This window comes from Hippopotamus amphibius, chromosome 11 (assembly GCF_030028045.1).
Source record: "Hippopotamus amphibius kiboko isolate mHipAmp2 chromosome 11, mHipAmp2.hap2, whole genome shotgun sequence".
NCBI lineage: Eukaryota > Metazoa > Chordata > Mammalia > Artiodactyla > Hippopotamidae > Hippopotamus > Hippopotamus amphibius.
This window is the reverse complement of record NC_080196.1, coordinates 113035595-113051237: the sequence shown is the minus strand read 5'-3', so window position 1 is coordinate 113051237 and position 15643 is coordinate 113035595. Positions and strand designations below refer to the sequence as shown.

General features: G+C 54.4%; 1 protein-coding gene across 11 annotated transcripts in view; it reads left to right on the top strand.

The window, feature by feature from the left end:
- MBP (myelin basic protein) overlaps positions 1-15643 on the top strand; it is a 113443-nt gene that overhangs the window by 23002 nt on the left and 74798 nt on the right. For all 11 annotated transcript variants that reach the window (XM_057698246.1, XM_057698252.1, XM_057698245.1 and 8 more), the window contains exon 2: positions 2656-2731. In XM_057698246.1, coding sequence (XP_057554229.1) covers positions 2681-2731 — 51 coding nt within the window. In that variant the 5' untranslated portion in view covers positions 2656-2680. The remainder of the gene's footprint in view (positions 1-2655; positions 2732-15643) is intronic.

Here is a 15643-nt window from a genome sequence, read left to right as displayed (position 1 = left end):
TGATTTGCAGTGTTGTGCTAGTTTCAGACATACAGCACAGTGATTCAGTTTTATACATACTTTTTTTTTTTTTTTTTTTTGGCACACGGGCTTAGTTGCTCCGCGGCATGTGGGATCTTCCTGGAGCTGGGATCAAACCCGTGACCTCTGCATTGGCAGGCGGATTCTTAACCACTGCGCCACCTTGGAAGCCCCATACATATTTTTTCTAGGTTCTTTCCTTTTATAGGTTATTACAAAATATTGACTGGAGCTCCCTGTGGGTCTTTACTGGTTATCTGTTTTATATATAGTCATGTGTATACGCTATTCCCAACCTCCTGCTTTATCTTTCTCCAATCAAAGACACCAATTCTTATTTCTTAAATAGGGAGGTAGATCCGCGGAGGTTACATACACACTGCAGGTTATCAGTACTTACTCAGAACCTGCACGGGGTCACAGGGCGCTCACAGGTCAGAATGACCCCCTCTCCGTCCGGCGTTCAGACCGTCATCCTACACAGAGAACATGCGGTCGTGCTTCTCTGACGGCAGTTCAGTCCCCAGGAGGACAAAATTGAATCCCCTCTTGCCCATTCTGTGCCCATTCTTATCAAGTAAACTAACATATGTGCCCCCACCTCCAGTTTCCTGGTGAGGGTTCCCACAGAGGTTCCTGAGGGTGGTTACTAAGGAAATTGGGAAGGTGGGTGATAGGATCACACTGAATCCCGAAATTATCTGCCAAGGTGGACTTGCATTTTTAAACGCATACATTTTATTTATTTGTTAGAGCATACATTTTATCTTTTAATTTAAAAAATGCTTCATTCAGATACAGAGAATGGACTGGAGAACTCGAGGTATGGGAGGGGGCGGGGGGTGAAGGGGAAACGGAGACGCAGCGGGAGAGTAGCACAGACATATATATACGACCAACTGTAAAATAGTCAGTGGGAAGGTGTTGTATAACAAAGGGAGTCCAACTCGAGGAGGGAAGATGCCTTAGAGGACTGGGGCGGGGAGGGTGGGGGGGACTCGAGGGGGGGGCGTCAAGGAAGGGAGGGAATATGGGGATATGTATATAAAAACAGTTGATTGAACCTGGTGTACCCCCCCCCAAAAAAAATGCTTCATTGCTAAAAAATGCTAACCATCATCTAACAATGCAGGGTTTCTGTAGAGGCTTAATTTGTAAAAAATGCAATATCTGCAAAGAGCAGTAAAGCAAAGCACCGTAGAACGAGGTCTGCCTGCATACCGTACAGTGCCGTTAACTGTCGTCACCGCGTAAAAGCGTACCTTTTAAAATATTGGTTTTTTCACTCTCATGTCACGATACACGGAGCACTCACGTGATTCTTCGAAGCCACCAGTGTTTTCATCACCACTAGAACCATGTCTTTGATTTACCAGAGCACACCACCCCCATCTCGATCTAAGTCGTTTGAAGCACAGCACTGTGTAAGCCCTCCCTCTGCGCGGTGCTCTGCCCAGTTTCCATTTCCAAAATACGAAGGCGGGAAGGGTTTGCACTCCGCAGGTGCATGGCTGCCTGTGGTCTCCACCGGTAACAGCTCACCGTACCCCACACGGGGAGGTGATGCTGTAAGGTGCCGTCACTCCCCTTCTCACCAGTTCACCTGGGGAAGGGCACAGGCGTCCTTCCCAGTCACTGAGGAGATGCCAGGTATGGGAGACTTTGGGAAAATTCAGATGGTAGGCAATTCCCTCTTTGCTGAAGAGTGCCTTTGGGGAAACAAACCTTGCCTTTCATCAGGCATATGTAATATTTTAGCACTCCTTCTCATTTTTAGAAGACGATTCAATTTCATTTTGTTACCTTTCAAGGAGAGCCATCCCTCATTCAGCAGGGAGCTGGTACTCGCATGTTCTTTGGAAAGGATACTTCGTGGATGATTTGAATTTTGCAGCGGCCCTGAAAGGCTGGTCACCTGCAGCCAGGTGACAAGTATTCGGTGATGGTGCAGGTGGCCCCCCTGGTTCGTGCAGGGCCAGGGATAAGGGTGGAATGAGGGATCGTGTGGAATGAGTTTGGCTAAATTCTTCAGTCTTGTGCCTTTCTGGAGGAAAAAAATAATAAATTTGCTGCTAAAGTTTGGGTTAGAAAATACAAATAAGGAACATGTGCTTTTTTAAATCCAACGTTATCTTCCCTACAAATTCTGCAGATTCCTGGGACGCTTGTCCGATAAGCAGGACTTGGTCGGGTCTCGCTCTTTCTGTGCCCACACCATTCCTCAAGCATCGAGCTTGTTATTTTTACTTTTAGGAGCATCTGCGCTTTTCTGCATCTCTGATACTCTCCTTCTATTACCCGAATATGAGGGGTACCTCCGTCTGTCCGTCCGGGCTCGTGCACAGTCTGTGAGAGCTCAGGAGATGGGCTGGTCTGCTTTATGGACGAGGAAGCACACTGAACCGTGTTTGTCGCTGGACAGAATCTGCGTTTGGGCAGCTGTCGAGCTTTGCAGCTTTTTGCCAGGAATCAGAGGACAGTGACACTCACTCATGAGACTTTGGGCGCCTCTTGAGTTTGGGGGCTTTTGTTTTCTTTTCTCAGAAATGAGATGGGATTGTGCTGATTGAAAAACGATTTCGAAAACTCTGAAAGTACCAGTTTCGAGGCTAACGGCCTCTCTTTTTCTTTCAGCATCTTAAGACCTCCGGGGCTCAGGATGGGGAACCACGCAGGGAAGCGAGACGTCGGTGCCGAGAAGGCACACAAGGTAAGAAGTGATCCGGGTCAAACACCCTTCCAACGCGCCAGCCCTCCTCACGTGCCCTGTGGCTGCAGGGCTCTCCGCTGAAACCGTTGGCTTGTTGTCCTCCTGCCTCAGAAACTCCTAGGGCTCAGCTCGCTAGTCCTCAGCACACACACCAGGAGCCGACTTCCTCGGCCAGGACCCCAGGCCACTGCGATCTCACCGTCCCTGGCCTTTCCGGAGGCCTCGGTCCCCACTTCCCGTGCCACACTGTTATTGTAGGATGTTTGGAACATGCAGGAGAGCAAATGGGAAAAATGCAAATAAAAATCCCCCGGATCCCCCGGCGACTCGGCGTGCACCTGCTGTGCGCTTCTGGCCTGGCCTCCGCGCGCTCCGCCTTAGTGCACAGGCAACCCCTCCCCGTTTGGTGCTGATTCTCTGCGTCCCCTTGGATCCCCCCGAGTGACTGGGAAAGTCGTTCTCAGCCTCTTTCCCCCTGAGCCACTCGGACCCATGACCCGTCACCAGGGCACCTGCTGGCCTCATTCTCTGCCCACCAGAGAATCATTTCAGATTATGAGGAAACAGGCCTGACGTTGTGTGCAGAACTGCGAATCCACCCTAGTTTGTAGGGGGAGAGGTTAATTGTTCCAGTTCTTTGGTCCTCTGACTCAGGACAGGTGACCGTTCAGAATGTCACGATGCTAAGGATGGATCCCAGCCCCCCGTGCACAGAGAGGTGCTTCACACACGTCCACTGGATGGAATCACGTGACCGTGTGGCCACAAGGCCTCTTTGCCGAGGTTCTGTAGTACAGGTTTTATCTAATAATAATGAACTTTGCCCCCGTGGGTCCTTCTCTGATCTGCATTTGGACTCAGTTTCTATCAGCCAAGTGGGTAATTTTCCATCGTTTACTTTCAAGCCATTCATGTAAGTAAATGATTACATACCGTTTTTGTTCATATTTTGTCTTATAAAATGTTTTAAACACTTGAGAGAGCACATTGTTTATAAAACAATGTTACAGAGTTTCTTTCCTAAGGACCTCAGGCCCAAGGTCAACTAGAAGGGGTTTACATGTTTATGATGTTATTATTGATTTGGAATTCTCCCCTCCTTGTTGAAAGGAGGACCAACTTTCTAAGTATGTAAAGTGTCCTAGTGATGAGTGAATGGGGAGTCACGTGTTTTCTGTAACTTGCGCCTGAACTGTGTCCCTGGTCATCGCGCTGTGACTCTGAGCTGCGACTGTGTTCCGTTGCTGTGAAGACCGTGGGTCTGGGCGTCGTCTGCACCAGGAGGATAGAGTCTCAGCTGAGAGTGAAAGTGGAAAAACAGCTCGTCTCAGAGAGCCCCATCCTGTTAACACGTGGTATTTTAAGGCACAGAGTGACTGATTTGAAAGTCTGCTTCTCAAAACCTCTCTGTGGCTTGCCGTTTCTTTCCTGTCCTTGGATGTTGCAACACACTAAAATACAGTTTCCCCAAAACATAGTTCACCAAAGTCAAATTTCTGAGCAACAGTAGAGCCCATACTTTTGTTTTCTGAAAGCTAATTTTTAACATTCTGAGGATTTTTTTCTAAATTGGGCGTTTACCACCACGGGTTCCCGCCGAGAGCTGTGACACGTCGCATCTGTCTTCTTTTCATTGTTTGTCACTTGATAGACAATGTCTGAGGCCTGGTGGAGGGAGTGCTCTGTGGCGTCACGTAGCCCATCGACTTAAACCAGAAGCGAAGACATCCCGTGAGCGCGTGCCCTGCTGTTTGCTTTTCTGCACGTTTCTGTCGTCATGCTGCGAGGCTTTTTTCCCGCTCACGCGCGCGCGGATGGAAGGCTGTTGCCTGTGTCCGAGAGCTGGTTGTTGACCTGCTAGCAGAGCGGGTGGCTGCAGGGAGCAGGGGTGGCCCCCGCGCCTCCCCCCAGCTCTGGCCTCTTTGCTGCCTCCCCCCGGGGGGCCCAAGCCCCTCCTCCGCTCCCCACGCCCATCTCCTCCGTCAGCCCCACGTCCTCACGCACTTGCCTGCTACCTTCCTGAAACGTGCAGGCCTGCGGAGGGTGTAGGAGACGGTGGTCTCGTGTCCTGACCTCCTGCTCTGCTGGGAGCCCGCTGCTCCCCTCGGCCCGGCTGGGGAAGGCGCCGCGGCCGCTCCCCGCCAGGACCACGCAGCCTCCGGCTGCCGGGATCTTCCCCGTGACGCCCCACTGCTTTCCCACGGGCTTCTCTCTCCTCCCGAAGAGGACGTGTCAGGATGCAGGAAGGAGCCCGAGACGGAGGGGCTAGGTCTGGAATTTCCCTGTTCCAGCCTCGTGTGTTAGCACGTGACAGAGTCACACCCAGGCAGCGGTCAAGTTGCGAGCCCGGCCTCGGGGCCCCGTCAGAGAGCAGAGTGTGGGTGGCGGAGGTCAGGGAGACCCCGTCCCTGGGGGCAGCCAGAGGCACTCAGGGAGTTCTCTCTCTCAGAGATGAAGAAACCCCTGCCGGCCTTGGATTCCCTGATTCCTGAAGGGTCCTGGTGGCCTTGGTTTCTAGAAAGCCCCGCTCCGTAATTCACCGGCCCCTTGTCAGGCGGTGCGTTTCCACAGTGGTCCTTCGGCAGAACCGGGGAAGGACACGTCGGAGCTGCCACGTCCCAGGGGACACAGGGTTCTCAGGGGCCCTGCCCGCGGAGGCTCCAGGAGGAAAACCGGTTCCAGGAGCTACACATAGAGCCCCCGCCCTTGGGTCGGCCGTGCCCGCAGCGCCCGGAGCCGGGGGGCCCGCGGGCGGAGGAGATGAGGGAGGCGTTGTGCCCACCGTCGGCGCGGCAGCGGGGCTGGCCCGCGGTCCTCGGGAGAAGCAGCTGGCGCTTAGGCCGTGTCCACACCCGTCACGGAGGCGGCGGCGGGCTTTGGTCTCGTTCGGCGTCGCTCTGACCGGTGTCTGTCTCTGACCTGTGGGTTTGCTCGTCGGGTGTTCCGGCGATGCCGTGGGGGACACGCCAGCTGCTGTGGAAGCCGGTGGACGCTGAGCGCCCGTGCCCGCCGGGCTCCGGCATCCGCGCCGGGGCTGCTGCCACAAGGCCCCCAGCCCGAGGGCTGGTCGACAGGCGGTTATTCCTCCCCGGCCCCGGAGGCTGGACGTCTGAGATCAAGGTGTGGGCAGGGCTGGGTCCTCCCGAGGCCTCTCTCCCCGGTGTGTGGACGCCGTCCTCTCCCTGTGTCCTCTCCTCGTGTAAGGACACCAGTCCTGTGGGATTAGGGCCCAGCCTGTGGCCTCATTTTACCTGACACCTCTGTAAATACCCGTCTCCACGTGCAGCCACCTCCTGACTCCTGGACGGTTAGGACGTCGACGTGAGGGTATTTGGGGAACACGCGTCCGTCTGTCACGTCTGTATTATTTGATAAAGCCTGGAAGTGAGCGGGAAGTTTGTGAGGTTAGAGAAAGACGTGTCTCCAGCTCTTCCTGGTGTTTGCCGCCAGCCTCTGACCCGTCACCCTCAGGGGACACTGCCGCGGCCCTGGCCCCTCCCCGTCATGAGATTGGGGCATTCGCTTCTCCCCTGTTAAGGTGGTAAGGCCTCCCTCGCAGGCCCCTTAACCTCTCAGGCCCCAGATCCACGAGCCATCACCCCCACTGCCTCTTAGGATGTGGGGCCCGTGGTCCAGAAGCTTCCCCGCCCGGCTCTCACTGCGCCCATCAGTCCCCACAGCACAGTGGCTTAGAGATTGTGTCCTCCACGTGCTGCACTCACGCAGCCAGCCCTTCTCCGCACCCTGACCCTCTAAACATCACCTTCATCTTACCCGTGACGGTCCCTCAGAGTGGCCCGGGTGGCTTGCCCGAGGCCAGGTGACGGATGAGAGGAGGAGCTAGCCTTCGGAGGCAGCTCTGTGTCCCTGTAGGTCGGCATCAGCCGCAGAGATAGAAGGAGAGCCACACGTGGACATCTACATATTCTAGTAGCCACACAAAAAGTAAAGAGACAGGGAGACATTAATTTTAATGTATTTTCTTTAACTTAATATAGCCCAAATTATCATGTCAGCATATAACAACTATCAGTGAAGTATGTTACAATTCTGACTCACAAAGTTTCTCCAAAGGTGCCAGCCCTGTTTCTGGAGTTTTCGATTTAATCTGCTTAAGAAAACAGATACCCCATTAAAAAACAAGGTCTGAGAGCAAGTGCAGAATTTAGATTTGTGTCTGAATTTTACAGCGGGGAGTAGCCTGTTGGTCTGTTTTGTGTTTCCAATTAAACTGATGCGCTATTTGAGCTGTTCTTCAAAGCCTGGTGCGTGCTGGCCGCCTGGCCGCCTCTCCAGGGAAAATCACGCCCCTGGGGAAGCGTTCTGCATTGAATCACCGTCAGACCCCGTCGTCTGGTGAGCTGCTGGGCTGCTTCCAGGAGTGAGAGGTGTCGTTTGCAAACTCGCAGAGGCACCCAGCAGCTCAGCCCTTCCCCCCAGCACAGAGATGGAAAAGGTAGATTTGATGGGAAAATACGGCTGACACCCCAGCTGTGGGACGGCTGAATCCCGCCCGGGGTTCATCCCTCAGTTGGTTTCTCTACAGAACCGTAACCTGCAGCACCTGCTCCCAGGTGTGCAACGCCCTCAGTGGCCTCACGTGTGCAGGGGGCCCTGTGCTGGTCACACCAGCCTCGGGAAGGAGGAATCCTCCTGCTTTAAAGCAGTGCTGTCCTCCCTTCTCCCACGTGGACGCTCGGTGCCGCGGGCGTGCTGCTCGTGGATGTGTCTCCTCGGCGCCCCCAGTGCTGCCGTGGGGGGATCCTAACTGACGGCCGCCCGGGTGTCCAGCGTGCCCTCCGCACCACCGGCTCCAGGCCGGGCGGCTGCTGGCCGGCTTCCCCTGAGGGCCCCAGCCCAGGGCAGGCTGTCGTCCCCCCCACCCATCCTGAGAACGGCACACGTGGGCCCCTCAGAACCCCACATCCAGCGTTGTTTTCTCCCCACATCGTGCCTCCTCCTGCAGTTCCTCATTAGAGCCGACCGCTGTCACCATGGCTACGTCACAGAAGGGGAAGCGGGTTTGCTAAGAAACTTCCGTCCCGTCGCCCAGGCCTGCGTGATGGGGCCGCTGCACCTTCGAGCAGGGGACCCACTTGGAAATTTTACGTGTCTGATTTGATTGCAGCGTGTCGGCAATTGTTAGACCCACCCCCGTGTAATTCCGTTGTCTTAGGCACGTCCCATCAACAATTATTTTTTGAGAACTCAGGTAGTTCTTAAGTTAATCAAATAATATGTGTTTATAAGCTTAGCAGGCTGAAAAGCAGGAAGTATCTCCCCGCAGCCACTCACCAACCTAGTCTGATATTCAGATAGACGGAAAGATCTAGTCAACGTCTAGTAAAGTCTTAGACTGCGAGGTGCAGGCAGACTTTCCCTGTATTATGTCTGTCTTCAACAGTCCCAGAGCCCTTTGTCTGTCTGTCTGTCTGTCTGTCTCTCCCTGCCTTTCTATTTGTGTCTCCATCTGTATCTCACACACAAACCCATGAAGAATTCCCCTTCACCTCAGCTGCACAGCATTAAAGCATCTTCCAGCAGGAGATGGTGCGCTGTACCAAGAGCTGCCACGCCTCTGTTTCTCACCCTGCAGACCCCCCATTGCAGCCCTGACCCAGGACCATCTGCCCTGTGCCCGTGCCACCCAGTGAGGCTGTCATGTGGCTGAGAAGCACGTGACATGTTGTTGGTACAACAGAAGAACCAAATCTTTAACGTTATTTATTTTGAGATAATCTAGCTTTAAAGAGCCGCCTGTGTCAAGGGGCAGTGCAGTCCTGCCGGGTGCTGGATGCGTGCGCCTAGTTCTAGGGTCCCCAGAACCCTGCCATCCGCTCCTTCTTCTCGGTGACAAAACTTGGGTCTTTCTCCGAGTCATACAATTTCATACAGAAGTGAGCACTGAGTTCAGAAGGTGAAATCCTCTGAAAACACACACCCTTATAAATAAACACCAGCAACTGCAGAGGACAGCGCTGTGAGCACTGAGCTCCAGCAGACGGGGCGGGTCTCGCCTCTGCCCACCTCCGCCGGGAGGGCCTCACGGCTGCCCCTGAAGGGGGCTGCCTGCTACAGGACTGGCAAACACACGTTGAAAAAGCATCCATTTATGTAACTGCTTCTGAGTTTCACGCACATGCAGGAGCCTACCCGCTTGACTCAGTGCTTCCAGGAGAAGTTCAGTGAGCTCCTAAAAAGAGAAATAAAACAGTGTAGAAAATGCATCCTTTTGAAGAGGCCTCCCCAGAATCAGTAACCTCCTGGTTACAGTCGTGGAAAACTCAGCACGGGATCTGTCTCTGACTTGAGGATGAGTCACTGGAATATAAATGAATATCTCACTCCTGGTTGGCTTGTGAAATCGCCTCTGAAGGGGGTGCGGCCCCCCCGGCCGCCGGGGGTGTGTGCCCCGCGGGACGGCTGCGGTGCCCCCGGGGGGAGAGGGGGGCTGTGAGCACAGCCTTACCGCGTCTTCCTTCACGGCTCGTTCTCCGGCGTGCCAGGTCAGCACGGATTTGCCCTCGGATGAAGCCGAAGTCTCTCATCACGGTCTCGAGCGGCAAGCACGCCCCTGAGGTCACGTCTGATTTGGGCACGTTGTTTCCTCGGAGAAACTGAGGACGCTCGCACCTTTGTCAGCAGGTGTTAGGCGTGAGGCCTCACAAGTGCAGATGCGAGTGAGGAGTAGCCGTGGGTGTCATTGCCAGCAAACCGCCCCCTCAGCAGCCCTTAATAAAACTAATGGGGCGATTATGAAGTGGTGCCCCGGGCAGCAGCGATCCAGCAGGCGGGCACGCAGCGCGTGGGCTGCGAACGTGGCCGCTCCCGCCCGGCCGCTGCACTCTCCCGGCCCAGCGCCCCATCCTAGGGAGGGCCTTGTGGACCCCGGCCCGGGGCGGGGGCCCCCCTCCGAGCTCAGCTGCTAAGGGAGGAGCCCCCCGCCGTCAGTCTGCAGGGACCTCGAGGCCTCCGGCTTAGGGGTGAGGGCTCGAAAACCCGAGGCCCTCGGACTCCAGTGAGGCACGTCTTCTGTGTCCTTTCACCCTATTAAAGGGCTTATTAGGGGTGAGAGTTAGTTTGCAAACCTAGTTTTTATCAGAAACCGTGACCAAATTTGCAAGCAGCTGGCTTTAGGCCACAAAAGTCCTTCAATAGAACGGATATGTTTAACCCTGGATATGTTTAACCCTGGATATGTGTAACCCTGTCGTTAACTTTATAAATGACGTGACGATGAAACTGTCCTCTGGGTGGGAACTACAGCCACAGCGGACTGTGCCCCGAGGGGACGGCTCTTGGATATTCAAGCCGCCCACACGTCTATCCTCACGTTCTTGGGCCTCCGGCAGCTGGTTACGTGGGATCAGGAGCCCAGTGACCGTGGGACGCACCTGCTCCTCCTCTTGTTTCCAGCTGGACTCGGAGCAGTCCTTCCGCATTGCTTCCCTCTCCCCGTCATGGCCCCTGGTTCCTGTGTCCTTGTGGCTGGGACGCTAAGTCATTTATGAGAGCTGCCAGGACGGGGGGAGGAAAGCCAGAGCTGTCGGCCTGTCATCAGACACGCTGCACAGAACAAGCCAAGGCAGCGCTGACTTCATTCAATAGGTTTTCTTCAAGCTGGGCAAGCGTTTGAGCTCATGATGGACACGCTTTGCATGAGAGTTTTCAGGCTCAGGTTGGGGTTTACTCTCGACCGAGGACGTGATCCTAAGGCTTGCGCTGCGGGTACGCACTCGCGGGCTCCTAGCGGCTTGAGAGAACGTGCTAGGGCGCGAGCTCTCCTTTCCAGACGGTGGATGCGTCAGACCTCCTGGGAGTGGGAAGTGTACTGAGTGCCCCCCTGTAGGTGAGGGGGTCCAGGATGACGCACGGGGGAAAGGGCTTGGGGGTAGGTTGCTTTAATCGCCAGTCTTTGGAGGGCTCGCCGCTCTGTGTGCCCGCGGGAGCCTCCCTGAGCTGCCATTTCTCATCCCTGCCAGGTAATTTCAGAAAGGCCACCATGTAATTTTATCTTTAAAGACAAGTTTATTTCAGACTCTGAGAGTGAAAAGCCTGTCGTCGCGTAGGAAAACTCTGGGCTTGTTTTGTTATTAAGGAAGAACTTTTTTCTATATCTAATCAAACCCTCTTACAATGTTTTAAGTGAAACAAGACCTAAAAATCCAGGTTTCAGAATGACGCTAACTGTCTTTTCTCACTCATTTACTAAGGCAATATGGTTTTAAAAGTTTAAATTTGGAAGTGAGAGATCTTGTAGGCTGGAATACGTTTGTGAAAACGTATCCTTCTGTGTTTGCGTGTGTGTGTGTGTGTGTGTGTGTGTCTGAGCACGTGTGGCATTTTTCTCGCCCGCCTGCCAGCCTCCAACACCGCAGAATGTCCGTCGGCAGCTGTGTGGACGCCTTCTGAGCCCCAGCCCAGGCTCCGTGCTTGGGTGAGTCTACCGCGCCGCTCTCCTCATTGAGATTTGGTACCCACGTTAAATTCATGGTCATACAGGTAAACAAAAATCTCGATAAAATCCATTATTGTTTCTGTGGCTTTTGATACTTGCAAAACAGACTCTGTTATTTAATCCGTCCTAAATCACGCCTTCGCACACGTCGTCTGTAACCAAACCCACGCCGTGAGGAAACAGATAAGGCGCGTTGGGAATTATGTTGATCACGCGTGGTGAGTGAGGAGGACGGCAGCCCGGGCGGTTCACAGATGTGCGTGTGTTCACCCGTCACCGTCTCGGAGCTGCGCTGCATCCCTTAACAGAATACCCACGTCTTGGAATTTAAAAGCAGAAGGCGTGCGTCAGTGTTGTTTTCCAGGGTGTTGTTAGGAATCTGCCTCTATCAGGAAACAGTCTGAGGCGCGTCCCTGCTGGCACAGCCTCGAGCTCTCCCCGTACCCAAACCCGCGGGGCTGGCCTCTGCTGCCCTGCCCCCCTCATCCCCCGCTCCCCTGCCCCCCCGCCCTCCTGTCCCCCTGCCCTGCCCGCCGCCTGCCCCCACCGCCCGCTCCTCTCTCCGGCTGCTCGCCTTCCTCTCCTCCAGCTGGCGTCCCACCCAAGACATCGGGTTCCCTTTCTCTCTCTGGCTGGTTCTGCCTCCCCGGCCTGGAATGCAAGCCCTATGGAGCAGAGACTGGCCCACTTGTGCCCACCTCCCCGGGGCCCCTGGGCACCGCACGGCCAGCGGGTCGGCTTATGTGGCGTCTTCTCAGTGCGCGGCGTCCAAGTTGATCTCGGTGGTGGACGTCAAACCATGCTGGGGCTGGTTGCTACTACTGGAAGTACCTGCTGGGAAGGAGACGTCTTCAAATACAGCCCCAAACTGCCTCCTTTGGATGAAGTAAAAGTAAGAGGGACTTCCTAGGTGGCGCAGTGGTAAAAAATCCTCCTGCCAATGCAGGGGACATGGGTTCGAGCCCTGCCCTGGGAAGATCCCACATGCCATGGAGCAGCTAAGCCCGTGAGCCCCAACTATTGAGCCTGTGCTCTAGAGCCCATGAGCCACAACTATTGAAGCCCATGCGCCTAGAGCCCGTGCTCCACAACAAGAGAAGCCACTACAATGAGGAGCCTGCACACCACAATGAAGAGTAGCCCCCACTCGCAGCAACTAGAGAAAGCCCGTGTGCAGCAACGAAGACCCAATGCAGCCAATAAATAAATAAAAAAAAAAAAAAAGTAAGAGGTGTCAGCATTATTAATAAGAAAAAAAATATCAGATTGTACACTTTAAAAAAATACTTTAGCATTTAGAAAATCCATAGCAAAGATTTATTATTTACTATGAATGTAGGTGTTATCAAAGTAAACAATACATCCGGAAAAAATAAATAAATAAATAAATAAATAGAGGTGTCCGGAGCCAACGTGTTGGCACAGAGTCACATTCTGCTGCCTCCCAGGAACCAGGGCGGTATCTTACTAACAGAGTGTCAGAAGCGGGCCCCATCAGCCGTATCTGCTCACCAGGGCCCCGTGGCGGTGACTCCGCCCGCACCGGCTGGTATTGAAATCGGGGAGACAGAAAATAAACACATCAACATGCGCGCAAGGCACTTCCGAGGGTGACAGGGCTCAGGAGAGAGATGTGGGGTTGGGGGCTGAGGAGGGCAGGGGTGAGGGCCACCTGGGAACCACCACGATGGGGCGACACCGAGCAAAGGCCGGGAAGGTGGAGGCGGGAGCCCCGCAGGTCTCTGCGGACAGAACAGCCCAGGTGGAGGCCATCGCAGGCGCAGGAGCCCAGCCAGCCACTTCCTCAGTGCATCAGGAGAGGCGGCAGGCCTCACGCAGGGCTGGAGAGGGTGAGAGGGGAGGCCGGGTGGGCAGGGAAAGGCCTGGATCACGGTGGGCCGGAGGCCGTGCCGAAGCCCCGGGAGCTGTCCTTCTGAGAGGTGATGGTGCCCGGCCCGGGGGGACGGTAGATGCCTTGAGAAGCGATCAAGTTCCAGCTACCTCTGAAGCAAGAGCCGGTAGGATCTGCTGATGAACGGGACGTCAGAGAGAGAAGGGAGTGAAGGGCCGGTCGGAGGGTTTGGGCCTGGGCTTTGGGGGCTCGCCTGTGCGCCGGTGAGGACGCGTGGGCAGGGTAGGCTGGCAGAGGGACAGGCGAGGTTGAGGCGCTCCTTCCGTGCTCACCTCGCGAAGAGCATCAGCAGAAACGTCCAAGACACGTAAAGTCTCAGATCAGCTGAGGAGACGGGTCTAGAGAGGAGCCCAGGTCTGAGGCCTGGACTTCAACCTCTGGGACCAGAACGGTGAGGGGCACCCACAAGGCAGACCCAGGCGGGGCAGCCGAGAGCTGGGGGGATTGTCGTGAGTCATTAGGTCCGGGAGGGAGTGTCAGAAGCATCTCACCGGTCCGCGAGCACTGAATCCAGCTCAGAAAAGGACAGAGGGTTGACTGTTGGATGGAGCAGCCTGGGTCCCTGCTGCCCGGGGCTAGAGATGTTTTGGTGGCGTGGTGGCAGTGAGACCCGATGAGTAATCGGGGAAGGAGACTGGCGACAGTGGCCCAGAAACCTCCTTGAGAAGTGGTGAGGAGAAGAGGAGCCGGGATGCCGGGCGTGGCTGGCAGGGGCATGGAAGCCCGTCGGGGCTGTTTTGCTTTTGATGTTGGAATTCTAAGAGAGCGTTCATCGGCTGATGCAAGCGGCACCCTGGAGAGGGGACCATCGCTGAGGGTGGCAGGGGACGCCTGCTCTGCTAAATGGTGGTTTTGTTTGGAAAAGGAGGAAAGGGGTTCATCTCAGCCTAGGCAAGCGCAGGGCCAAGCGTTAAGATCTGACCCCGCGTCTGCACCCTCCTTCCCAATGGCAGAGGCCCTCCGGCCAGCCGCCACCACAGCGTCCAGCGAGGAGAGTGGCGGTGGGACAGCACGACCGCCACCCGGAGGCACTGCCTCCGGTTCAACTGCAGCAGGAGAGTCGCAGCTCGTATTTTAGGAAAGCCTACCAAGGTTGGGAAGCGTGCTGGCCGTGCTGTTGTGTCCGGAAGGGAATACCTGGCTGTAGGATGGACGCCAGAGACCCAGCTGAGCAGCTGCCCCCAGTGAGCTGGGGAATCACATTGCCCTGCAGGCGGATGCGTCCCGGGTCAGGCGCGAAGGGCTGAGGGCCTGGACCCGTCCTGTGGTCACCTGCTGTGGGTGTTTCAGGCAGACGCTTCAGCCAAACTCTCAAAGCTGCGTCCGTGCTGTCAGGCCACAAGGAAAGTATTCCTGAGAGGCGCAGTGGGTGGTACCTTCCAGCCTGAAAGACAGTGCAGCTTCCTGGAGTATTGTACTAGCTTCTTGTGGTTGCCATGACGAATCAGCACCTGGAAGGTGGCTTAAAGCAACAGAAACTCATTTTCTCACCGTTCTGGAAGCCAGAATTCCAAAATCGAGGTGTGAGTGGGGCCGTGCTCCCTCTGGAGGCTCCAGGGAGGGGTCCTTCCTGCCTCCTCCAGCTGCTGGTGAGGAGTGTCCCACAGGAAATCTTTTTTTTTTATTCTATTCTACTTTGTGACAATTTTAGTCTTTTTTTTAAAGAGATTTATCACAATGTTTTTCAAGGTGAAATATGACATGGGATTTGTAGAATAGTCCAGGAGTTTATAACCGTGCTTTATTTTTGCAGTCTGGGTGTAGTCGCTTCACAGCTGTGTAACACTGCTTTTTGATGAACCACTCTTAATGGGGAGATTCCTCTCATTTCCTTGTTGGAGAGGAAACATTTAGTTACTCTGTGCAGGAACATTGTGTCTTTTGCCTTTCTTACCAACCCTCTGTGTTTAAGAGAAATTCCATCTCTCCTTGTATGTTTTTGTTTTTGAGCTTATAAGCATGCTCTAAAAAATTAGGAGGCTGAACGTGACTGTTTTAGGTCACAATTCCTCTGGTGCTTAAAGTAGAAGTATTATTTCATGAAGAGAACAGAGAATCCATTTGATCTGCATCTTTCCTAGACAACTTAGTTGCCACCTGACCTTCAGAAATGAGTTGCTTCCTCCATAAAGAGGGTTTCCAAAATATTTTTTGTATCTTCTCCTAACTGTACTCTGCCTTGATTTTATTGTCAATTATGAAACAAGGTCTGTGGCCTGAAAAACCAGATTTCCCTGAATGTGCGTTTGCAGAGAAGGTCGCATGCCCTCTCCTAAGGAATCGATCGTGTTAGTCTTGGTGGTCGGCAGCTACAACACTGTGTGCGTGAAATTCTTGAGACGCACGTGGTTTCTTAATCAAGTTCAGGTGACTCATGCTGATCCTGAATGGGTGGAAACCAGCTTTGGCCTGACTGTTTCTCCATCTCCTGGAGCAAGTCTGAGCAGGTTTTCTGTTTCGGTGATTCGCCTCGGTGATCACGGATACAGCACTCAGCTACGAAGAAAAGCACCTGCCGAGGCAAGTGACAGTTGCATTTTGC